Source organism: Leiobunum rupestre, chromosome 7 (assembly GCF_980474605.1).
Source record: "Leiobunum rupestre chromosome 7, qqLeiRupe1.1.hap1, whole genome shotgun sequence".
Classification (NCBI taxonomy): Eukaryota; Metazoa; Arthropoda; class Arachnida; order Opiliones; family Sclerosomatidae; genus Leiobunum; species Leiobunum rupestre.
The window spans coordinates 49485282-49511017 of NC_143390.1; the positions used below are offsets into that span (position 1 = coordinate 49485282).

General features: G+C 39.4%; 1 protein-coding gene across 2 annotated transcripts; it reads left to right on the forward strand.

Moving 5' to 3' along the window:
- The first annotated feature begins 1599 nt into the window (after positions 1–1599).
- On the forward strand, positions 1600–21351 carry LOC149936635 (adipocyte plasma membrane-associated protein-like). Of its 2 annotated transcripts, XM_090181529.1 has the most exons (8): positions 1898–2089; positions 3218–3333; positions 3848–3925; positions 5314–5421; positions 5487–5661; positions 19634–19768; positions 20187–20451; positions 21117–21351. In XM_090181529.1, exons 1-8 carry the CDS (start codon positions 1986–1988, stop codon positions 21315–21317), a joined length of 1182 nt encoding a protein of 393 aa, XP_090037655.1. In that variant the 5' UTR covers positions 1898–1985; the 3' UTR covers positions 21318–21351. The 2 variants fall into 2 exon arrangements, with proteins under 2 accessions (XP_090037656.1, XP_090037655.1); XM_090181530.1 differs by lacking the exon at positions 19634–19768 and having other exon boundaries at positions 1600–2089.
- The last annotated feature ends 4385 nt before the right edge of the window (positions 21352–25736 follow it).

Here is a 25736-nt window from a genome sequence, read left to right on the forward strand (position 1 = left end):
CTCCACAAATTAACTTTATTTTTCCTAACAATATATTATCTGATGATTATTAGCTTTGCTTCCAATCCACCTCACGTTCAAGCAGTATGTAGGCGGATAATATCTCGCAGCAGAGTAGCCAGATAGGCGGTTTTCCCGCCAGATTGGGCTCCTTTTCCAAGCACTTGCAGGGGGAAAAGGCTTGGAGGGAGGCGAATTTTTGGTCTTGGTTTTGTGGTTTCAAAAAAATAGCGGCTGCCCAGCTGGTTAGGGAATAATTATACCGTAAAATATGTAAAATGGAATGAAAATTGAACGAAAACGAGGCTATCGCGGAAGAAAATTCGCGCTTCTAAAAAGATGTCCACTCTATTCCGGACCGAGTCTAGGTGGCGATAGCTTCTCCGAGGTAGTGCCCATGATCTAGCGTCTGCTACAGACAAATTAAAAAGTCATAAGAACGTTTTTTCTTAAATAAACTTATGAAAATATAAGCAACTGATACAAAAATTATCATTATTTATAAAGACAAATCTACGAATAACGATGAGTAAAAACTAATAGCGTTTGGCGAATCAAAGGGGGCGCAGCGATAGTTTTCGGTATCGAATTTTGTTAAAATTTGGCTTTAAAATGGACAAATATTTACGCTCTTCTTCGAAACAAATTTTGGTCGGTGGGAGCTCTTTTGGGCTAGTTAGTTTTAGATTATGCTGCCAAATGTCACTTATACCTGGCAGCTCTGTCTCCCAGGAATTCGTCAACTCTAATATATTTTTAATATAATCAGGAAACTATAGAGGTATACACTTAGAATGTCTAAGGTTCCATTGGGACGGTGATACGAAAGCGCGTCGAGAAAAAGGCGGGGCTTAACTACGTCAAGTGTAAGACGTAACACGACATTTCAAATTCATTGGCTCGAGGTTTGACGCGAAAAGAATGCGTCGTCATGGTAACAAATAGGCGATCTTCCCGCGCAAAAAAAGGCTTATAAAACAATGGATTTAAAAACCTCAATTTGTTATCGTACTTAATTTTAATGTTATTCGCGAAAGAAGTTTTGTGATACCTAATTTCAGGTATTTGTATGGTTGTAAAAGAGATCATAAGGTAAGCTAATAACCATGAATAGGTTTAAAGACGAGTTTTCGTCGAATTAGGGTAGCGAGGCGCGGGAGTTATTCTCGTGAGTTTTCCCGCTGTAAGACATGCCCATTTCTACTAGCTTCATCACGGCCGTAAAAATCTTCCTTAGACATTCCAAGTGTATACCGCCATTACCTTACAGTCTACGGGGAGGGTGATGAAAAAAAAATTGGTTTTGGGGGGTTGAAATTTCTGCGGTAGAGCACTGTCTTGCTCGTTGGTTGTCTGTACGATAATGGCGGCGCCCAGTAAACGTTTCTAAAAAGAGTGTATATAGTTTCCTGGTATAATAAATACATTCTTGATCTCTTGTATGGAAAAATATCTTTCGTAGCCTTTGGAGTTTTGCGTATCAAATCGTGTTATCATAAAAATAATCGCTCCGAATAAAGTGCAACAATAACCGATTATAATCCAATCGATGGTTTTTTGTTTCTTATTGATGCAAGTGATCAAAGTCAGGGTTATTTGCGAGGGATAGGAGGTCGTTGAACGGTATATTAACGAGGAATGTCTCGCTAGAGAAAATTTTATTTCGCGTCTCCTCTGGCGCTTGCCCTACGTTGCCGCTCGCGGGCTCTTCAAAACGGAACGAAAACCGGTTTACCGGCTAGATTCTGTATTCCGGTATTTCCTAAAACTTTTCATTACTAAAGGTTATCACTCTCCTTGAGTGATAAACTCAGCTCGGCATTGGTGGATAAAACTAGCGGATTAAAGATGTCCCTGTTGAAACACCCCTAGTTGATAATAACGATAAGATTACGGGCTTTTTAAAAATTGATAACATTTTCAAGATCATCGAAAACTCTACGGATTGAAAAAAATCTGTTGCTTTTTCGCATTCGATTTCATCCATGGCTGGTGTTGGTCTGCTGAAGTGGTTCGTCATCGCGGGAGCCTTGGCGCTCCTGCTCGCCAACCTGGGACTGTTTCCGGACCTCCAGTTCAACAGATTCAAGTTCGTTCCAAAATTCTCGTTTTTATCATTTCACAAATGTTTTACAAGGGAACAAACTTAAGAGGTTTACACCAGATAACGCCAAATTAAAACGTTTTGGCAGGAAGTAAATTATAATTTACAGATTTTATTTAAACGCTATAAATAAAGGTTGAAATTATTAAAAATTAGGCATTAAAAACGCGAAAAGAGTAATATCATGCATGGATATTTCCCACGGTAACCAAGTTAATGCCGCGGGAATGATCGGGAGTCTGATCCTTATCCTATTTCCGGTTAGGGAATGGACGGAAAGGGTAATTTTGAATTCGGGAATTAGTCGGAAATGGATGGAAAGGGTAATTTTGAATTCGGGAAATTAGTCGGAAATGGATGGAAAGGGTAATTTTGAATTCGGGAATTAGTCGGAAATGGATGGAAAGGGTAATTTTGAATTCGGGAAATTAGTCGGAAATGGATGGAAAGGGTAATTTTGAATTCGGGAATAGTCGGAAATGGATGGAATCATGGATAGGGTAATTTTTAATTCGGGAATAGTCTGGAATGGATGGAAAAGGTAATTTTTAATTCGTGAATAGTGTGGAATGGATGGAAAAGGTAATTTTGAACTCGTGAATAGTCTGGAATGGATGGAAAAGGTAATTTTGAACTCGTGAATAGTCTGGAAACGATGGAAAAGGTAATTTTGAACTCGTGAATGGTCTGGAAACGATGGAAAAGGTAATTTTTAATTCGTGAATAGTCTGGAATGGATGGAAAAGGTAATTTTGAACTCGTGAATAGTCTGGAATGGATGGAAAAGGTAATTTTGAATTCGGGAATGGATGAAAATGGTAATTTTAAATTCGGGAAGAGTCTGGAAAGGATTTTTCTTCTGGTCGCAATAATTTGTATCAGGAATGGGAATTTGCAGTAATGAGGAAATTGGTCAAAGATAATGGTAATGGTTGGAAGAAAAATAACGGAAATGATCGGGAATAGTAATGTTTCTGCTTTAAATGCAGCTCTCTGTTGTAATTTTTCTAAAAATTGGCCGTGAATGACCTCACCCAATCCCATGTGAAAGTACTTATCTCTTGTATTATGAGAATTGGTCTAGATCGTAATGTTGTCGTTCTTCTTTGACAGACCAGATCCGTTAATAGAACTTCGAGGTCCGTTTGAGTATAACGAGAAGTTGAGGGATTCCGAGATACTCTTTCGGGATAAGTTACTTGGACCAGAATCTTTACTCGAATACCAAGGTATGTTACCATTAAAGGCCTTAAAATAATTACCTACCTTATTTCGAAGTCTGCACTCTATGAGTAACTTCTAGATTACATGACGAGGAATCTCCCTAGCCAGCTTAATTTTTGTTCGCGACCAAGGCCTACTGAAAATTAAAAAGTTTTAATAATAAAAACTGACTTTTAGTTCACCGAAGTAATGACAAATTATTGAATTGGAACATGAAATTGACCTTTATAAACACTCGCTTTGTTTCTGAAGGTACTTAATTCGAAATACGCGGTAAAAAACGCGTTTTCATTGGTATTTATCGCCATTGACACAACCTGTGTGGACATTAAACAAAACGTGATAAACCGTTGCCTACGTTATTATATAATAACGTATAGGCAACGGATAAACTATTAGCTTGTCCTCGGTAGTTGAACTGTAGTGTTTCTTCTATGTATAAGAGGTTTATAGGGCCTTTAACCAACTAATAATTTAGAACAATTACTCGTTAACTTAAAATTGAAATTGTTTCCATAGGCGCTATATTCTCCGGACTGGAGAGTGGCGAGCTAGTGAAGATAGAAGGGAACAAATACACGGTACTACCAGAAATCCGTAAGTACTTCGGTCAGGAATTTATATATGTATACACATGGAATGTCTATAGGTACGTTCAGTAACGCAAATCTGGGGAAAATCAGTTTATACTTGCTTGATAAGCGCTTGTCGTCATAGTGACGTAGAAAGTTACTGAACGGTGTTATTTTTGTAGTCAGCGCTGTTTTTAAAGATGGCGGCTATAAATGTTACGGGGCCCGAAATCAGAGGAAGCGAAAAATATTACTTTCAATAATTAATGAGTTGGTAAATGACGAGATTGTTGACGACAATATTCTTTGTTGTTGCAACGATCAGTCTTTTAATAAGAAAGCGAAAACGGCCATTGCAGTAGCTGGGGCATTCCAATTAAATGATAGGCCTTTGATCAAACCAGTAGAGTTGTTGATTAAAACTACAGTTCTATAATTTTAACTACTCCGCCAGCTAAACTGTAAACACAGACGCGTTTGACGTCAAGACATCAAAAAACCTTATCGCCAAGATGCTTTTTTGCTGAGCATCGGATGCCCATCGTGACGTCAAATCGGAAACGCGAAAAACCTTACAGTAACAAAATGTTGGCATCGATTTTTCGTCGATGTTTTTGATCAGCGTTACTGGTCTCGAAAAATAAACTTTACCAGAAAATGGGTTTGAGAATCCCTGATTTTTTCTCGAAATTCATATTTATTTAGAAGGTTAAAATGAGCAAAATAATGCCAAGGCTTAATGTTGAATCGCTGCCGAGTTAATCGTACCACGATGCGCCCGCCATTGGAGCAGCTAGTCTTCCTTGGACATTCCTTGTGTGAACCAATGAGGTAGAAAATGAACTAGAAGTACAAACAAACCTGAGATTCGCGGGACACGTTTTATTTGAGTAGGAGAATAGGTGAATAGGCTTCAGTTTCAACTTTATCCAATCTTGTTGGCGCCATCAGTTTCTATAAGCAGACACTTTTGCAAAATATATTAAGGTTTAGTTTTCCAATAACACGATAGATGGCGCCCACACGATTTGATTAAGTTCATTTACTAGGCCTAACTCTCCAACTCAACAAATACGGTCCCGCGAAACGGTAGGTCCTGCATGGAAGGCGGATTTGAATCTCTATTTATTCTACCTCATTGGTGTAATAAAAAACATCTTTCCTAATTCTCCAAGAAGTAATATTTCCGAGAGCTAGGACCCGCGTGGTACTGTTTATATAATGCTTGTTGAAATAATGGAAACTTGCATACCGTAGAGGTTAAAAGTTTCCATTATTATAGCACTATAAACAGTGGCTCTCGGAAATATTATTTCTTGGCAATTTCTTTGAAGATGTTTTATTAAAGCGTCTATTACCTAGTTTATCCGATTATTTTCTATCGAAATAAATGTGCGTCTTAATTTGAAATAGGAGGAGGTGTCCATCCTCGAACTCGAATTTTGGGCCTTCGCCTTTACAAGGATAAAATTCTGGCCGTCTGCGCTTTCAACGGTCTATATTCGATCGATCTCAAGACACGTACGTCGTCCACAGATGCTTCTTCATCCGTTTCGCCAACGTTTGTTCCATTGTAATTATTTCAGACAAATCCGAGCTGTTACTGGCATCTCACGACAAAAATGGCAAAGTGATTTACCACTTTATGGACGATCTGGACGTCGACCTCGAGAGCGAGACGCTGTACATCAGTCTGGCCAGTTCCAGATACAGCGTTGAAGAATCCTTCCTGTCCTACATTGGTTTCGATAACTCCGGAAAGTAGGTGCATAAGTCCGCAACTATGTCAGAGAGCGATTGACGGTTTTGAAACCAACCGATGCCGATTGCCAAGAGACATAGAAGAAAAAGCAAAGTCTATATATACGCTTGGCTCTATACAGGGTGTTCACTAAAAAATGAACCAGGGCGAATATCTCAAAATCTGTTTTAGGTACGATTTTGAAATTTTCAAGTCATATACAAGATGTAGGGGGAAACCTAATGCGAAAATGTCGATGACCTTGAACCATGTCTTCAAGGTCATCCAAAATTCACCCTGGTTCATTTTTTAGTGGACACCCTGTATATACGCTTTGCTTACTAGACAGGCGTCTCCGTACAAAAAACTGTTAATACTTTCGAAACACGGGAGAAGTCTTGACCAGCCGTTAGAGGCGCCACTAGTAGCACTGTTGAAGCGCGGGGAAAATTTTGACCAGCGTCTGCTATCGTATGCAAGTTGAGCCATTGAACACGCCAGTCTATTTAGCGATGCGTATATAAAGTCTTTGAAGAAAGAGAGTCTGTCTCGACGCTGCCTCCGTGTGCCATGAAAATTTACAACTTCTCCGCCATGTTCTTTCCCCCCTGGCGCGTGATTACATTACGAGCGTAGCACTTTTAAAATACGTTATTCGTCAGTTCTCCGGAATTCCTAATAGGGTCGCGGGTACTATTTAAAACAAGATGTCACGGACATTTGAGTACACACAATCCCACTGATGTATTAACTTAATAAACCCAAGAGGAATGTTATCGGAAAAGAATTATTCGAGTTACCTGGTTTTGGAAATAAGGTGGCGGAACGCGAACACGTTCATTTAAATTAATTTGTATAAAAACCAAGCGTTTCGAGTTAACTGGTTTTGGAAATAAGGTGGCGAAACGCGAACACGTTAATTTAAATTAATTTTTATAAAAACCAAGTTTTCCGAGTTACCTGGTTTTGGAAATAAGGTGGCGAAACGCGAACACGTTCATTTAAATTAATTTGTATAAAAACCAAGCGTTTCGAGTTAACTGATTTTGGAAATAAGGTGGCGAAACGCGAACACGTTCATTTAAATTAATTTGTATAAAAACCAAGCGTTTCGAGTTAACTGGTTTTGGAAATAAGGTGGCGAAACGCGAACACGTTCATTTAAATTTATTTTTTATAAAAACCAAGTTTTTTGAGTTACCTGGTTTTGGAAATAAGGTGGCGAAACGCGAACACGTTCATTTAAATTAATGTTTATAAAAACCAAGTTTTTCGAGTTACCTGGTCTTGGAAATAAGGTAGCGAAACGCGAACACGTTCATTTAAATTAATTTGTATAAAAACCAAGCGTTTCGAGTTAACTGGTTTTGGAAATAAGGTGGCGAAACGCGAACACGTTCATTTAAATTAATTTTTTATAAAAACCAAGTTTTTGGAGTTACCTGGTTTTGGAAATAAGGTCCAAGTTTTTCGAGTTACCTGGTTCTGGAAATAAGGTGGCGAAACGCGAACACGTTCATTTAAATTTATTTTTATAAAAACCAAGTTTTTCGAGTTACCTGGTTTTGGAAATAAGGTGGCGAAACGCGAACACGTTCATTTAAATTAATTTTTATGAAAACCAAGTTTTTCGAGTTACCTGGTTTTGGAAATAAGGTAGCGAAACGCGAACGAGTTAGATCAATTGGCACGAAATTCAAATATGACAATCGACCAAAAACACTAAAGAGGGCAAATCCCGTCGAGGCTATAATAGTGCCTACCGATTGAGATATCGTGTGTACGGCAGCTGGTCAAAAAAATATTTAGTGGCATAACAAATATTTAGGGTCACACTTATTTTTCACGCGCCTGTTCATACGTTATTGTTATTGCAGGCAGGCTTTCAATGGAATGCGAATATAGCTTCAGCGCGTAAAGAATTCAGGTATGACGCGAAATGGCTAATTAACTCACTTAAAATTAACTTTTTCCAACGCGGCTGCAACCTAAGCTGGAATTGGCCTAGAAGTAGCAAAACTGGTGATTTTTGATCAAATCTTACTTACCTACTTCCTGTCGTACGACGTGCGTAAAAAGGGCGTTAAACGTGCGTAAAACTTTGGGGGTCACACTTATTGTTACTTCTGGGAACACGTTGAAAGCTCGGCGCGAACAGCCTTGAAAAATGCGAGAGGGAAACTGGCGTTTAGAACTCTATAGACACGCGGATTCACCATGTCGGAATTTGCGGGGGTCCGCATACGCTGTCGAAAAAACCTCACTTAGAATTAAAATTAAGCAACGTAATTGCAAATCTAGGGTTAAGGGAAACCACAGCTATTCAAAAATATAACTCTCATGAAAATCGGACTTAAATTAAAGAACGTTATGTAGACTTTTAGGCGAAAATATAAAACCGCGAAAATTGGGGTCCCGTAAATTAACCAGGAAACTATACTTAAATTTAATATTTACTGATATAACTGAAGTTGTATATCCGCTGAATCCTAACCTTACCAAAAATATTTTTTTAACGTTATCGGACTTAATTTTAAATAAAATATCAACCACACAAAGCGAAACCACAAAAAATAGTAAATTGGGCATTTGCCCAACTTCTCGGGCTCCGATCCCAAAGTTACGAAAATCCCGTCGAGGCTATAATAGTGCCTACCGATTGAGATATCAATCGCCTTTGTACCACTAACGTACCGCGAGCAATCGTGTGTACGGCAGCGGCGGCGGCGGCGGCTACACAGTAGGTGATCGTAATACACATAAATCCCTAAGGATTGTGTGTAAAAAACGATTTGAATTTGAACAATATGATTGGCTCGCTGGTATAGAGGTACGAGGGAGGTTGGCGAAGTTCGAAGGTTTCAATGTCTCTCGCGATTCCCCACTTCTGGCTCGTGACCTCTGAAAAATCGCCCTCCTAGGAGCAACAAACACAAGGAGAACGCAGCTAGCCTTTAAACACGCTATTGCATTGGACGAGCGTCACGAGCCTTTACGCTGAACGTTTTACTTGGGGAAGACAATTTCCGAATTTTCCCCTTCGGACAGCAACAGGCGCTAAAGCGTCTAGCCAATGAAAAACGTACGCGAGAAAATCCACGACTTTTGACGGGTTGCGTTCTCCCTGTGTGGGTAGTTTTGTTTGTTGCTCCTAGCTGTGTAGAAAAATCGGCGATTAGAGCAATTGCGCAACGCTTATAAATTTAATTCAAATATTGTTGTCAAACGTTTGTAAAATAAAAAGCATTGTAAAAATTGTCAGACTTAAAATCCAAAGCTAAAATTAAAAGTAAAAATAATTGTAAAACTGTATAGAATTTAAGAAATATAAATGTATGCCAAGTATTATAATCCCTTTGAAAAAAAAAACTAAATAAAATAGTCAACGGCATTTTCAACACGTGGTGCAATATCCCGTGTATTGTGTGAAGGGAGCGAGAATTCTCCGAGGAAAGAGTGGAAAATTTGGGCATTACTAACCTCGGGTCCGCTCGGGGTCTTCTTCCCGTAGCATTATAGAGCCTACGCGCTGTCCTTGGCCGAATTCTCGCACCCCCAATTTCGACCCCTCCTAAAGGGGGATAAACCCTTTGTATCTTAAAAGAGAGAAACTTTTTGAAAAGAAGAAGTACTTCTCCTCCAAATTTTGTAAGGAGCAACAACATTTCTTAGGGCTCATTCTAAACGAGCCACCAATAGTAAAAATAAAGTTTAGTTAGCTATAGAAAAATTGTGTTTCATTTATTCTAATTAGGTCTCGCTTATCGGTGTTTCAGTCCGCCGCAAGCTCTCCCCAAAAATTAGTCTCGGACCCGAACTTAAGCAAGCCGCTTAAGTTCAAACTTTGTGGGAACCCTCAAACTCAAACTCCCCCCAACATTTGGTGCCGAAACCCGGGACTAATTCAAACCTCGCGATAAAAAGTTCGCAGTGCGGGACTCAATATAGAGTAGTGAAAAAGAAATCAAAATGGCAAAAAATAAAGATCAATTAACAAAACAAAAGGACCAAGCTGCAAACCACAACGGAGAGGAGCCTTCGGGATCGGAAACCGATTACACGGACGCTTCCGGAGAAGAGGATGCAAACCCAAAGGAGTCAATGGCTGTCCAACGGCTGAAGACCCAAAGAAAAACGGCAAGGTCGCAAGTAACAAAAATTACTAACGAACTGGAGGCGCTGATGCTGGACCCAAACTCAAGCGTCGTAGAAATCGAAGACAACTTACACCTACTCACGCAAAAGGAATCAGTGCTGAGTCCTCTGGAGAGGAACGTACAAGACGTAACGATCAACCTCAAGGAGCTGCGCAAGGAACTAAAGGATGCTGAAAAATATGCCGACAAAATCACCCTAGCCAAGTCAAGGGCCAACCGAAAACTACGAGCCGCCGCGACGCAAGGGAACAACGCCCCTCAAAACAATAACAATCAACAAACTCTCAACGCAACTGCTAGTGCTTTCGTCATGGGAAACAACGGACAGTTATCAGTGACTAAATTACCCGAACTAAAAATGCCAACCTTCGATGGAGACCTTCTCAAATTCAACGGATTCTGGAGCCGATACAAGGCAGCAGTGGATAACACCAATCTTCCGAAGGTAGAAAAATTCAATTATTTATTGTCTTATTTAACTGGTGAGGCTAGAAATTTGGTATCGAGTTACGAAGCTGATTGTTCAGATAGTTCTTATGATGAGGCTGTAAAATTGTTGAAAGAGACTTATGGGCGTACAGACGCTATGATTCATCACCATCAAAAATTAATGTTAAAATTAGAACCTGTCACTAAAGTAAGGGATATAAAAGCGTTGCGCAATTTGCTCTTGTCGTGCGAATATCATATTCGCAGTTTAAAGGCTCTCGGTAGCGATACTAGCAGTAGCAGTTCGTGTTTGTGCCCCGCTATTTTACAAGCCTTACCCGAAGAAATAAGGCTCGAGTTTAGCCGTACGCGTACGTCGGACGCCGAATGGAACGCAGACACGCTCGTCGCGTTTCTGCGAAAAGAGGTTGAAAGCCGCGAAAGGTGCAGCATGTTAGGCGGAAAAATTGAAAAAGAAAAAAGTGAACCCCAACACCCCGCGAAATCGTCAAAACCGGAGTACCGGAATAACAGTGCCAATCATTATTCTGGTTCCGCGTCAGCTCTTTCAACGCAAGTAGTTTCGCAAGGCGCCCAGGGCGTCTTCTTCTGCATTTTCTGTGAAGTTGACACCCACGGATCGGGAAATTGTTCCACGCATTCAATAAATTCAAAGCGGGAAAAAATTAGCGCGGATGGAAGATGTTTCAATTGTCTCAAAAGAAATCACGGTGTGAGAAATTGTCCATCAAAATATAGAACGTGCCGTATCTGTAAAAAAAATCACAACATGGCTGTGTGTCCGGCAAGCCACGCGAATCTAACCCACCAAAAAACCTTCAAAGGAGCGCCGAAATTCGAAGAAACCGCGAGAACCAAGGAAAAGGCCTCCGCCGAGCTCAAAACCTGCACCTCCGTAACGGTCAACCGGACCGTATTTCTTCAGACGGCGCACGCGATAGCGAGAAACCCCCGCGACTCAACAAACAAAATGTCGCGTGTGAGATGCCTCCTGGACGGCGGAAGCGAAGCCACATTCATTCACGAAAGAATATCGCGTCAACTCAACCTCCCAGTAGTAGGAGTCACTCTGCTTACTATCAACAACTTCGGAAATGAAAACCCAGAGTCCTCGAGAAGAAGGAAGGTATTGCTAACCCTGGAAAACGTCAAAGAAAACGGAAGCAAAATCCAAGTCGTAGCAATCGAGGTTCCTTACCTCTGTCAAGCGGTCACGAATGTAGACTGTGAAGAAATGGAAAAGTTTATCAAAACGAACAACTACCAGCTGGCGGATGAATTCGGTCAAGGACCAAAAACGACCTGCCACGTAGAAGTATTAATAGGAAGCGACTTTTATTGGCAGTTCGTCACAAACAACCTCCAGAGGTTAAGTCCGTCGCTAGTTGCGCAAGAAACTAAGCTAGGATGGACTTTACAAGGACCCATAAACGTCAATCAAACTGGAGTCAACAATTGCGAAATAATCCAAGTACTACGTATCAGTACGGAAGAAAAGAAAGTATCGGACACAATAAAAAACTTTTGGGAACTGGAGTCGCTTGGCATCAGTTCTAACGAAGACCTAGTCCCTACAAACGTCAAAATAGTGGAAGAATTCGAAGCCAGCGCCATCTTTCAAGGAGAACGCTACCAAGTCAAACAACCGTGGCTCACGGGAAAATCAAACCTACCTAACAATTTCAACGTAGCAATCAAACGCCTGAAACCATTAATCAAGAAATTTGAAGAAAACCCGCAATACTACGAAGATTACAAAAGCATTATCAACGAACAGCGAGAAAACGGGATTGTTGAAATAGTAGAGACGCCAGAGAATCCAGGGACGTTTTATCTCCCTCACCAAGGAGTCAAGAGAGAAGCCAGTAGCACCACAAAGCTACGTGTCGTGTACGACGCGTCAGCTCACGCAACAGGAGCGCCTTCACTGAACGATTGCTTGGCCAGTGGGCCGAACTTAAACCCAGAACTTCTTACGCTTTGGCTGCGCTTTCGCAAACACCCTGTAGCCATAACCGCAGATCTAGAAAAGGCCTTTCTCCAAGTGGAGTTGGCACCAGAAGACAGAGATTCCCTAAGATTTCTTTGGGTAATCGAAGAAGACGGCAAAATAAAAAAAGACGAATTCCAGGTTCTTCGGGTCACACGGGCTGCGTTCGGAGTTACCAGCTCACCATTCCTTTTGGCAGCTACAATCAAACTGCATTTGAAAAAATACGACCAAAACAAGGAGGAAGTTATTGCGCTTCTCAATGATGTCTACGTGGATGACTTGGTGACCGGAAATAAAGATGAGAAAAAGGCCTACGAAATGTCCTCAAATGCAAATAAAATCATGAAGGAAGCAGGAATGCGCCTACGAAAGTGGAGCTCAAACTCAAAGGCTTTAGAAAAGAAATGGAGAGAGGACAACAATTTTCCAACCGAAGAAAATTCAACAGAAGCCAACGCCTCGCACAAGGTCTTAGGACTACAATGGGATACAAATCAGGACGTCATCACTTTCGACTTCGCCAATATTTTGGAGGGTCTCAAAAATCCAAAGAAAACCAAACGATTTATTCTAAGTACCGTCGCACAGATCTTTGATCCAATAGGCATCTTAGCACCCTATACCATACGGGCGAAGATCCTTTTTCAAACACTTTGGGCTCTCGAAAAAACTTGGGACGAAGAGCTTCCAATCGAAATTATTAAGGAATTTCAAAAATGGAGCAATGAAATGGTAGAGCTCCAAGAATTAAAATTACGAAGATGCTACTACAACGAGAAAATCAAAGCCCAACACTTACACTGTTTCTGCGATAGTAGTATCAAGGCGTATGGAGCGGTGATATACGTCAGATTTGAAACGGAAAGCGGAAAAATAGGAGTTTCTTTCGTAACAGCAAAAGCAAAAGTGGCGCCACTGAAAAAAAAGCAACCGGAAATGTCACTTCCAAGGTTGGAGTTATTAGCATGCCTGTTAGGAGCGAAGCTGGTCAACCACGTCAGACAAATATTCGATCAAAACAATCTCGAAGTCTACATGTGGAGTGACTCAACAATAGCGCTTCATTGGGTGAAGGATACCCCTAAGACTTGGCTTCCGTTCGTATCCAACAGAGTTGCGGAAATACAAAAGTTAGTGGAGCCGCGTTCTTGGTCACACTGCCCCGGCAGTCAAAACCCAGCCGATCTCCCGTCAAGAGGGGTTGACGTTAAAAAATTGCTGAAAGAAGATATCTGGTTTTTAGGCCCACCGTGGCTGGTATCAGACAAGGAACAATGGCCGAAGAACCCGACCGAGCAGCCATCACAAGACATCCTGGACGTCGAAAGGCGGAAAACGACTGTATTAGCTATCAAAATAAAAAACACCTTGAACATTCAAAATATAATTGCCTTAGAAAATTTCAGCACCTGGAAAAAACCTCTACGAATAACAGCAATGGTACTTAGAGCAGTGGAGAAATTTAAGAAAAACGAAATATCAACGGATCCATTAACCGCCTCGGAACTTTGTAACGCAAGAAACCTTTGGGTAAAATCAACCCAATTGATGGATTTCCCTTCGGAACTGGAAGCCTTGATCCGCGAAGAAAAAATTCCTTCTAACTCAAAAATTCTCACGCTAACGCCAATCTTAGGAACGGACGGACTATTACGCGTAGGTGGGCGCCTACAACAAGCCGACCTTACCTACGAAGAAAAGCACCCGGCGATTCTAGACAAAGCTCAACGACTGGCTTATCTTCTTGCCGAAGAATGTCACGGACAAGTGCTTCACGAGGGAATTCAGGCCACATTCACGCAATTAAGAACGAGGTATTGGATTCCCGCGGGAAAGCAATTAGTAAAAAAAGTGGTCAACAACTGCGCCACGTGCAAAAAATACCGGTCAAAACCCGGTGAAATGCCTTTCGCTCCCCTGCCGGCGGGACGAAGCAACGTAACAGAAGCGTTTACGGTAATTGGAGTGGACTTTTGTGGACCATTGTTTGTCAAGGGTCGAAACCAAGAAAAAGACTTGCACAAAGCTTACATATGCCTTTTCACGTGCGCCGCAGTCAGAGCGGTACATTTGGAGCTAGTTCAAACGCAGTCCACGAGAGACCTTCTACTAGCATTCCGACGATTGATAGCTAAAAGAGGTCTGCCAAGTCAAATAATCTCAGACAACGCCAAGAGCTTCATAAAGGCAAATTCAGAACTCAAGGCCATCTGGCAAAATTTAACTCAACCGGAAATAAGGAATTATTTCGCCAACCACGGAATAACTTGGATTTTCAACGCGGAAAGAGCCCCATGGTGGGGAGGATTTTTCGAAAGGCTTGTCCGCTCAACGAAAACAGCGCTCAAAAAAGGTCTAGGTAAAACTACCCTTGACTTTCCAGAAATGCAGACAGTTTTAGCAGAGGTAGAAGCAGTCATCAATTCAAGACCGCTGACCTATACGTCATCGGACGCAAACGAGCCAGAGCCTCTGACACCTGCCCATCTACTGATCGGGAGAAGATTAACCAGTTTGCCACCACAAAAAATAACAATCGACCCCAAAAATCAAACAAGAGAGGAGATGAAAAGAAGAGAAAGGCATCGTCTCATTTTAATGGAAAGACTCTGCGCGCGATGGAAATCGGAATATTTAATGGCACTGAGATCCGCGCATCACACACCTACAACTAAAACTGAAACTAACTACCAGGTTAACGACGTGGTTTTGGTACACGACGATAAGGTATCGAAACACATGTGGAAAATGGGTGTTATACAAGAACTTCAGATCGGACGCGATGGTAAAGTTAGGTCGTGTCTCGTAAGAACCTCGAACGGAACAGTGTTGAGAAGACCGATCCAACTCTTATACGGATTGGAAATTAGAGATTTACAAGCGCGCGATTAACGTTGTCGAAATGCTGTAGTCGCATTTCGGGCGGGAGTGTAGAAAAATCGGCGATTAGAGCAATTGCGCAACGCTTATAAATTTAATTCAAATATTGTTGTCAAACGTTTGTAAAATAAAAAGCATTGTAAAAATTGTCAGACTTAAAATCCAAAGCTAAAATTAAAAGTAAAAATAATTGTAAAACTGTATAGAATTTAAGAAATATAAATGTATGCCAAGTATTATAATCCCTTTGAAAAAAAAAACTAAATAAAATAGTCAACGGCATTTTCAACACGTGGTGCAATATCCCGTGTATTGTGTGAAGGGAGCGAGAATTCTCCGAGGAAAGAGTGGAAAATTTGGGCATTACTAACCTCGGGTCCGCTCGGGGTCTTCTTCCCGTAGCATTATAGAGCCTACGCGCTGTCCTTGGCCGAATTCTCGCACCCCCAATTTCGACCCCTCCTAAAGGGGGATAAACCCTTTGTATCTTAAAAGAGAGAAACTTTTTGAAAAGAAGAAGTACTTCTCCTCCAAATTTTGTAAGGAGCAACAACATTTCTTAGGGCTCATTCTAAACGAGCCACCAATAGTAAAAATAAAGTTTAGTTAGCTATAGAAAAATTGTGTTTCATTTATTCTAATTAGGTCTCGCTTATCGGTGTTTCAGTCCGCCGCAAGCTCTCCCCAAAAATTAGTCTCGGACCCGAACTTAAGCAAGCCGCTTAAGTTCAAACTTTGTGGGAACCCTCAAACTCAAACTCCCCCCAACAAGCTGGAAGGGGGTAAACGCTATTGACTACGCGCGGAACAGTGATTTCGAATCTATTTTACGAGCTTTATATACTCTTTGGTTCTATGACGACGGGGCAGAACGCGTATTAGGGCCTAAGGATTTATTCTGGGCAAGAAGCTCTCTATTTGTACTGTCGGGAGAATGACCATGTTGAGACTAGAGGTCGGTAACGGTTAATCATTATCCATGATTAAATTGATTTTTTTGAGAAAAAAATTTAGACAAAGAAATTTACCGGTTAATATTTCGGAAAATGATTAAAAAATATGTATTATACGTAAAATTTGAGCTTTTTATCGAAAAAAACGTCGTTTTTCCGATTAATTTTACAAATTTATCAAAAAATTAATCGGATAATACAGAAATATAAATTACTTGATAAAAAAGTTTTACGAATATCTTTGAGAGCTTTATCTATTGAATAAAAGTTAACCATCACCGACCTCTAGTTGAGACGACTTTTAGCTCGAACCGTAAGTTCCGTCTTCCTAAATCAAATCAACGTGGTATCTCGTTGGTTCCAACAGGGTTCGTACACGACCTGGAATACCTGGAAAACCTGGAAAAGTCAGGGAATTTGAAAATGTTTCCAAAAGGTCAGGGAAAAGTCAGGGAATTTGAAAATGTTTCCAAAAGGTCAGGGAAAAGTCAGGTAATTTGAAAATTATTACCAATGGTCAGGGAATAGTCAGGGAAATTCATAATGGTCCAAAATAGTAAGGGAATTTTAAAATTGTCAAAAAAAATTCGGCAAATAAATTTTTGAAAAATGTATTAAAAATACATAATTAACATATTTCAAGATTTTACCTCAAAACATAAATTTAATCTACAAAAATGGACAGGGAAATTTGGCAATTTAGTCAGGGAAAACCTGGAAACGTCAGAGAATTTAATTCCGGAAATTTTGTACGAACCCTGTCCAATTTTCGTCTTTTAACACGATTGAAGTGCATGCTGGTGACGTTTTCCGTTAGCATCTCTCGTACATGGGAAAATGTCCACCAAGGTCGTCTCAACCTAGTCATACTCCCTAATATACATGAATACGTTCTTGGTTTAAATGAATACGTTCTTGGTATAAATGAATACGTTCTTGGTACAAATGAATACGTTCTTGGTACAAATGAATACGTTCTTGGTACAAATGAATACGTTCTTGGTACAAATGAATACGTTCTTGGTACAAATGAATACGTTCTTGGTACAAATGAATACGTTCTTGGTACAAATGAATACGTTCTTGGTACAAATGAATACGTTCTTGGTACAAATGAATACGTTCTTGGTACAAATGAATACGTTCCTGGTACAAATGAATACGTTCTTGGTACAAATGAATACGTTCTTGGTACAAATGAATACGTTCTTGGTACAAATGAATACGTTCCTGGTACAAATGAATACGTTCCTGGTACAAATGAATATATTCCTGGTACAAATGAATATATTCCTGGTACAAATGAATATATTCCTGGTACAAATGAATATATTCCTGGTACAAATGAATACGTTCTTGGTACAAATGAATACGTTCTTGGTACAAATGAATACGTTCTTGGTACAAATGAATACGTTCTTGGTACAAATGAATACGTTCTTGGTACAAATGAATATATTCCTGGTACAAATGAATACGTTCTTGGTACAAATGAATACGTTCTTGGTACAAATGAATACGTTCTTGGTACAAATGAATACGTTCTTGGTACAAATGAATATATTCTTGGTGCAAATGAATATATTCTTGGTACAAATGAATACGTTCTTGGTACAAATGAATATATTCTTGGTACAAATGAATATATTCTTGGTACAAATGAATATATTCCTGGTACAAATGAATATATTCCTGGTACAAATTAATATATTCCTGGTACAAATGAATACGTTCTTGGTACAAATTAATACGTTCTTGGTACAAATGAATACGTTCTTGGTACAAATTAATATATTCCTGGTACAAATGAATACGTTCTTGGTACAAATTAATACGTTCTTGGTACAAATTAATACGTTCTTGGTACAAATTAATACGTTCTTGGTACAAATGAATATATTCCTGGTACAAATGAATATATTCCTGGTACAAATGAATACGTTCTTGGTACAAATGAATACGTTCTTGGTACAAATGAATACGTTCTTGGTACAAATGAATACGTTCTTGGTACAAATGAATACGTTCTTGGTACAAATGAATACGTTCTTGGTACAAATGAAGACGTTCTTGGTACAAATGAATACGTTCTTGGTACAAATGAATACGTTCTTGGTACAAATGAATACGTTCTTGGTACAAATGAATACGTTCTTGGTACAAATGAATACGTTCTTGGTACAAATGAATACGTTCTTGGTACAAATGAATACGTTCTTGGTACAAATGAATACGTTCTTGGTACAAATGAATACGTTCCTGGTACAAATGAATACGTTCCTGGTACAAATGAATATATTCTTGGTACAAATGAATATATTCTTGGTACAAATGAATATATTCCTGGTACAAATGAATATATTCCTGGTACAAATGAATACGTTCTTGGTACAAATGAATACGTTCTTGGTACAAATGAATACGTTCTTGGTACAAATGAATACGTTCTTGGTACAAATGAATACGTTCTTGGTACAAATGAATACGTTCTTGGTACAAATGAATACGTTCCTGGTACAAATGAATACGTTCCTGGTACAAATGAATAGTTCTTGGTACAAATGAATATATTATTGGTACAAATGAATATATTCTTGGTACAAATGAATATATTCTTGGTACAAATGAATATATTCCTGGTACAAATGAATATATTCCTGGTACAAATGAATATATTCCTGGTACAAATGAATACGTTCTTGGTACAAATGAATACGTTCTTGGTACAAATGAATACGTTCTTGGTACAAATGAATACGTTCTTGGTACAAATGAATATATTCTTGGTACAAATGAATATATTCTTGGTACAAATGAATACGTTCTTGGTACAAATGAATACGTTCCTGGTACAAATGAATACGTTCCTGGTACAAATGAATACGTTCCTGGTACAAATGAATAGTTCTTGGTACAAATGAATATATTCTTGGTACAAATGAATATATTCCTGGTACAAATGAATATATTCCTGGTACAAATGAATATATTCCTGGTACAAATGAATACGTTCTTGGTACAAATGAATACGTTCTTGGTACAAATGAATACGTTCTTGGTACAAATGAATACGTTCTTGGTACAAATGAATATATTCTTGGTACAAATGAATATATTCTTGGTACAAATGAATATATTCTTGGTACAAATGAATACGTTCTTGGTACAAATGAATATATTCTTGGTACAAATGAATATATTCCTGGTACAAATTAATATATTCCTGGTACAAATTAATATATTCCTGGTACAAATGAATACGTTCTTGGTACAAATTAATACGTTCTTGGTACAAATGAATACATTCTTGGTACAAATTAATATATTCCTGGTACAAATGAATACGTTCTTGGTACAAATTAATACGTTCTTGGTACAAATGAATACATTCTTGGTCGGAAGATCGCTAGAAATTTGAATTCATTCTAAAAATGGTTCTCAGTAAAAACTTAACAACTGACACTATTATGTAAAAGATAATTTTAATCTTTTTGTCGAATACTGTTGATACATATGAACCGTCAACTAGAGCCCTAATCAGCAAACTCAATCTTTCCAGAATTATAAAATTCGACCTGAAAACCAAGAAGGTCGACGTTGTGTTGGAAAATCTGCATTTTCCCAACGGTATCCAAATCTCCAAGGATCGCCAGAGTCTATTGTTCTCGGAGACTTTCAAATTCCGAGTCATGAAGTATAGTTAACCTTTATAATTATAATTTATAATCCCTATAAACCTTGTTGACACCTGAAAGAATTATCAACCTAATATTGAGGTTCACACGTGCTCCGCGAGCGAACATGGCGCTGTGTGAAACGTTAAAGTAACGCTGGCTAGGAATCTCCTTCCCGAGACCAAGGTCTATTGAAAATGTAAAGGCTTTCTTCAGTGAAATAATTTACTCTTATAAGGTACTTTCAAAATTTGAGGTCAAAATCACATTTTCACTGATATTTATCGCTATCAACCTAATAACCTGGTAGTTATTCTACTAACAAAATGAGATATGCTAGCTTGTCCTTGGTATTTGAAGTATATTGCCGCGTCTATGTATACGAGGTTTATAGGGCCTTCAAGGCCAACCGAGTACTAAATTGTGCCTTTTGAGCAGGTATCATTTGAAAGGAGTCAAGAAAGGCACGGTGGAGGTGTTCGCCAGTCTGCCAGGAAGTCCAGACAATATAAGGTCTAATCCTCGTGGAGGATATTGGGTCGCTTTACCAGTTGCCAGAAACAAGACAACGCTGATCGAAGATTTAGCTGATTATCCCGAAGTCAGGAAGTATCTCTACCGGACGTCCGTCGTCATTGGAACCGTTCTGGAGAAAATCCACAACTATTATCCCAATCCTACCCTGCAGAGGCTTGCCGGAGCGGTAATGCTATATTTTCACTTTCTTATCTATTTGATTTAATTGAACCATCCTTAAAAGTTCGTAGCTAGCACGTAAACGACTATCCTTGGTATAGAGTGGAAATATGTTTTGATATTAGTTAAAGTTTTATAGCTAAGGAAACTTCCATGAAGATAATATATTTCAAAATATAGCTATAAAATAGATGGTATATTGACGAAATCAATGAATAATCGTTATTGCACTGTATACAAGGGTGTGTTTAAAAAAATCCGTTAAATCATGGACACTGTATCTCTAACCGGACGGGAAACGCTGTAGCTTCCACCATACATAATCACCTGTCGCCGCCACCGTCTCTCTGTAAAGGCTATATAATTCGTCACGTGGTCGACAAAAAGTTCCGTTTGAAATGGGGGTTTACATTCTTTCAAATGACCTTGACGGCCCTGCGAATCGAGTACGGCCGAGTACGCAAACGGACAGTGAGGGGGTACCTATTTTAGGCTGCTTTTAGAGATACAGTGTCCATGATTAAACAGATAAAATAAGTTTTCAGGGTTGCCAGATGGGATATGTTATTTCTCTTTACAAGCCTCCCTGGTTTAAAAATAAAATCTGTCCAAACCTTGGCCAATCACTGGCGGACGAATTAAATATTAACGGTCTTCCTTCTCTCTTTTTAGTGTAAATCGGGCGCCGGGCTATTATTTTTTAAACCAATCCATTGTATGATTGTGGAGTTGGACGAGAATGGAAAAGTGAAGCAGACGCTGCAGTCATCGGACGGGGAACACTGCGGTGTGTCCGAAGTGCTCGAATCTAAAGGACATTTGTATTTAGGCTCTTATTCCAATCCATACATCATCAAAACCAAATTGAAATAGTTATTAAATACCATTTTTTTATTATTCTCCAAAATCTTTGCTGCTTATGTCTATTTTATAAATTTGTCTAATTTTAATTTATTATTGCTATGAATTAATTAATTTCTACCATGAAATTGAAGTACGTTAGGTAGTCTGCCCTCAGTGGCGGGGAATAGGCGGTTAAATAAACCCCTCTATGACTGTCTTGCCCCCTTGTTGAAAAATGCTGCCAGATCGATGCATAGAAAATTCTCAGCTTTGGCAGTATAAAGATAAACCATAGACAAACTAGTTATATGTCCAGTCGCAGCAGCACAAACTCTATAATCGGCTATGTATGATCTTTTATTTAAAGGACTATTGATAGTCTTCGGTATTATGATGTTGATCACGAGACTCACAAAAAAATTGTTTTGAGGGGCAACGATTGGAAACTTGGGCAGCCAAGGCTTAACTCGAAAATTTATTCGTAAAATTTTAGTACGTATCTTTTCAACTGAACAATAATAGGTTAAAATATTAAAGGGGAACGCAAGTAACCACGCAGGGGGGTAAATTATCTTGTAGATAAAAAGGACGACTGCGTATGTGCTATCTGCCATAACGAAATTAGCCTTTTCAGTTTACATAGAGCCACGTAGTGGCAAATGCAAGAAGCTCATAAACTGCTGGATTTAAAAATCGTCTGCTTAGCAAATGAAAATCCAGCAGTTCATGAGCTTCTTGCATTTTCCACTACGTGGCTCTATGTAAACTGAAAAGGCTAATAGCGCCACGTGGCTTCACCAAGGAGAATAAGGGTTTCGCGCTGTATAAAATCCTCCTTGGAAAACCAACTTACGACTTGTAGAAGAAAACATAGTTCCAAACCAAGCGCCCCCCTACATGGCCACTTGCGTTGCCCTTTATTATGTGTAAATACCTTTATTAAATCAACTGACTTTCTAGTAGTACAGGTATTGTTCTTAGAATTACAATTAGTAATGTATTCATTTCAATTACAACAACGCTATTTTGTTTTCGCGTTTATTGAAAAAACGAAAATGGTGCCCCTTTCGTTTTGCGCTCATTGAAAATATCGTACAGCGCTATTCTGTTTTCGCTTTCATTAAAGAAGCAAAAGTGGCTTCTAATTTAATTGAATCTTGCTCATTATTTGGCACATGGAATTTTTAAGGTTCAAACCCCCACCCGAAACCTAACATTTGTTTTATGATTCTAAAGAAGGACGCAAAACCCTTAACACGCTCAGTGCTTAATATGTGCTCAGGGAACTTACTATCCTCTGAGAACGTTCTTCACAGTGGTGACCACGATGCGAAATGAAATAGAAACTAAAAGTGGTCGTAAATAGGGGCGCAAAAAAATTGCCTGAGGCGACAAAAAGCCTGGCGACGGCCCTGAGTACTTACAGAATTGATAACGTTCTTGGGGGAGGGGCAAAAGCAGGCGAATTAACTTTCATTCTAGATGAGGCTTAATGTCAACTAGGAGCCGTGTTTGGCTTAACACGTCGCGAGCGAAATCTCCGCTGGAAACCATGGCCGTTTCTATGAAAATCATCAGGACCTCCAGAGCAGGGCTGCCAGAAAATCTATGGAGTGTGACGCCCAATTTGTCGTAAATCTAGCCCAATTACCAGCCCAACAAAAAACCGCGAATTTTAAACTAGTCCAAAATTTCGCCCAAGCAAATTTAGTAGGTAGCCCAATTTTTCGCCCCAAAAATTGTATATATTTCTGCAAACGCCAAAAAGTAAGCCCAAAAATACAACTTTTGGCAATGCTTAGGCAATTTTTAATACGGATGTCTTTTAAAAAACAATTTATGAGTAAAATTCACATTTCGAATTCACATCAGAGACCCTATTAGTCAACTATAATAAGCTTCGAGCTTAGGAAATATAGCGCCATCCTACCTTAATATCCGACAATTAAATATGTAAAGATATAGCAGACGGGCATATCCGTGGCTATTGCTAGCAATGTAACTACATAGTGCACTGTAAGAAGCCAATAATTCAATAGTTATTCTACAGACAGTAAACAATAGAAGCCCAAAAACCGCCAAACAGCCCAATGACCAATTTCTCGCGAGTGAGCTTTTAAAGAAGCCCAATTGGGCTGGAAAACCGCCCAACTGGCAGACCTGCTCCAGAGTCTTCCTTAGGCATTTCGAGTGTAAACAAATCTAGTTTTCAGGTATAACTAATTCTGTCTCCGCCATTGCTCCTGGATCAGTGCTCCGACCGTAATTAGGATGCATGGAGATCTTCTCGTTATGCCTCTCCTGACCCGGCCGTGCTACATCGGTCTAACCTGCCTACTTCTGACTTGGAGAAAAGCTTTATAGAGTTATAAAACAAGAAGCGTCGAGACTACCACCATCAGTAAGATAACCAAAACGATGAAAAATACCAAAAATTCGGCCGAACTGTTTTTCATAGTTATTACGCAATAAAAGTTAATTTCAGCACCGAGCTCATCTATAGAGTAGTATCGCTCTGTAGCTTTGGGCTATGGCCGCCATTTTGAGGGCAGTATTTTATCGATAGGAAAAAACATGGGTAACGTCGACATACGTCACGCCGATATTACTCTATTGTCTAAATATGCCCAATATATACTACTACTAAGGACGATAGTATTCTACAGAATTAAGTTGCGAGTCCAGGTCGGAGGTGGGCAAGAGTGTCATTGTTGAAAAAGGTTAAGTAAGAAAATTATAATTAAAACTATGGGGAGTGTCACAACCCATGACATGACCTACAACATCCAGAAGAGTGGGATTAGCCACTTGGGTCCGAAGAGCTCCCACTACACCTATGTTATCAATGTTGTGTCTCTCCCCAAGAGCGAATCACCAATCAAGGACTTGATTCCCTTACTACGAAAGTTGTTAAAATTAAAGTGGAACGGTCAAGCTTTAACCAGTTAGATAGCCCTATAGCCCATTAAAAACTAAAATTTATGGCGAAAACCGCATCAAAAAATATTGAGTGGTTAATTTTTAATAAAATAAAGAAATTTCGGGAAATCGAAAAGCGCGCGTCCGCCGCGACACCTGGGGGGCGATTCTGTAAGAAATCGAATGAGAATTCGATCTCGATACCCTATACCATGTCGAGATCGACTTCGACAATTTGCATTGATTTATGCTTATTCGAAATCTTTACCGAATACCATTCGTCGAGATCTCGAAGTTCGAAATCTAGTTTTCGATCGAAAATTGGATTTCGAATATTTACAGAATAGGCCCCCAGGAGAAGTCGGTGAGACAGAAAAACAACGTAAAAGCGCGCGCTGCTGAAGACGTGAAAAATTTGTTTCGCACGCGCGGCGCGTTCCAGTTATAAGAGACCCAAGCCTAAATTGCGCGATTTTAAAAGTTAGGATCATAGAGATGGAAAAGAAATAGAGGCACTATTGTATCTGGCGAAGTTGACCGCGAGTGCCGACCCCCTTTTCGCCAGTGTAGGAAGCCATGAGATGGGCAGATTACGTGGCGCCATCGACGCGCGGTGAAATGAAATACATTATGCCTTTTTGAAAATCAACTGTCATTTGATGTAGACAAAGGAAGGATAGATGGCGTTGCAAAATCTGCCCATCTCTGCTTTCATACATGCGCGGGGGGGGGGATGAATTTTCCTGGTCAAAAACAGGGGTGCCTTAACGCGGTAATCTTCCCTCTATTTCTTTTCTATCTCTATGGTTAAGATAGTTCGCAAATCGCTCATACGGGGTTAGGGGCGCTGGCGGCGAAAATTCAAACCCAAACACCTGCCGTTATTTTTCGTTTCAACTTTTTGGGCCAAAAACTATTTTTTCAAGACAAAAAAAGGTACGTATATTGAACGTCTTTTGATACGGAAATAAGGCCATATTTGGAAAAGCTTGGCCGTTCCCCTTTAAAGGCTATCATTTTTCAAAAACCTATTTTTTTAAATAATGTTTAACTATGAACCCATGAACCTCCCACTTTGAAATTTGGCCAATAATTTAACGTAGATGCAAACTATTCACTGTATTTTTTTTTAAATTTTGAAGACGCACTTTTTTAAAAAATAATTTGAAATTTGAAAAATATTTTTTAAACAAAATGTACAAATCGTTGTAAAGGGCATACATAGCCGTGTAAAATTACACAATTCGCAACTCTGTAGCTTAATTAGAACAGAAGCTATGAGGAATAGAAAATATACAGGGTGTCGACTAAAAAAATGAACCAGGGCGAATATCTCAAAATCTGTTTTAGGTACGATTTTGAAATTTTCAAGTCGTACACAAGATGTAGAGGGAAACCTACTGCTAAAATGTCGATGACCTTGAACCATGTCTTCAAGGTCATCCAAAAACTAACGCGAGAACCGTAAGTGTTAGAAAGTTGGTTCCAATTAGAAACGTGTTCCACGTCACATTGTAGGTCTAACTAGCT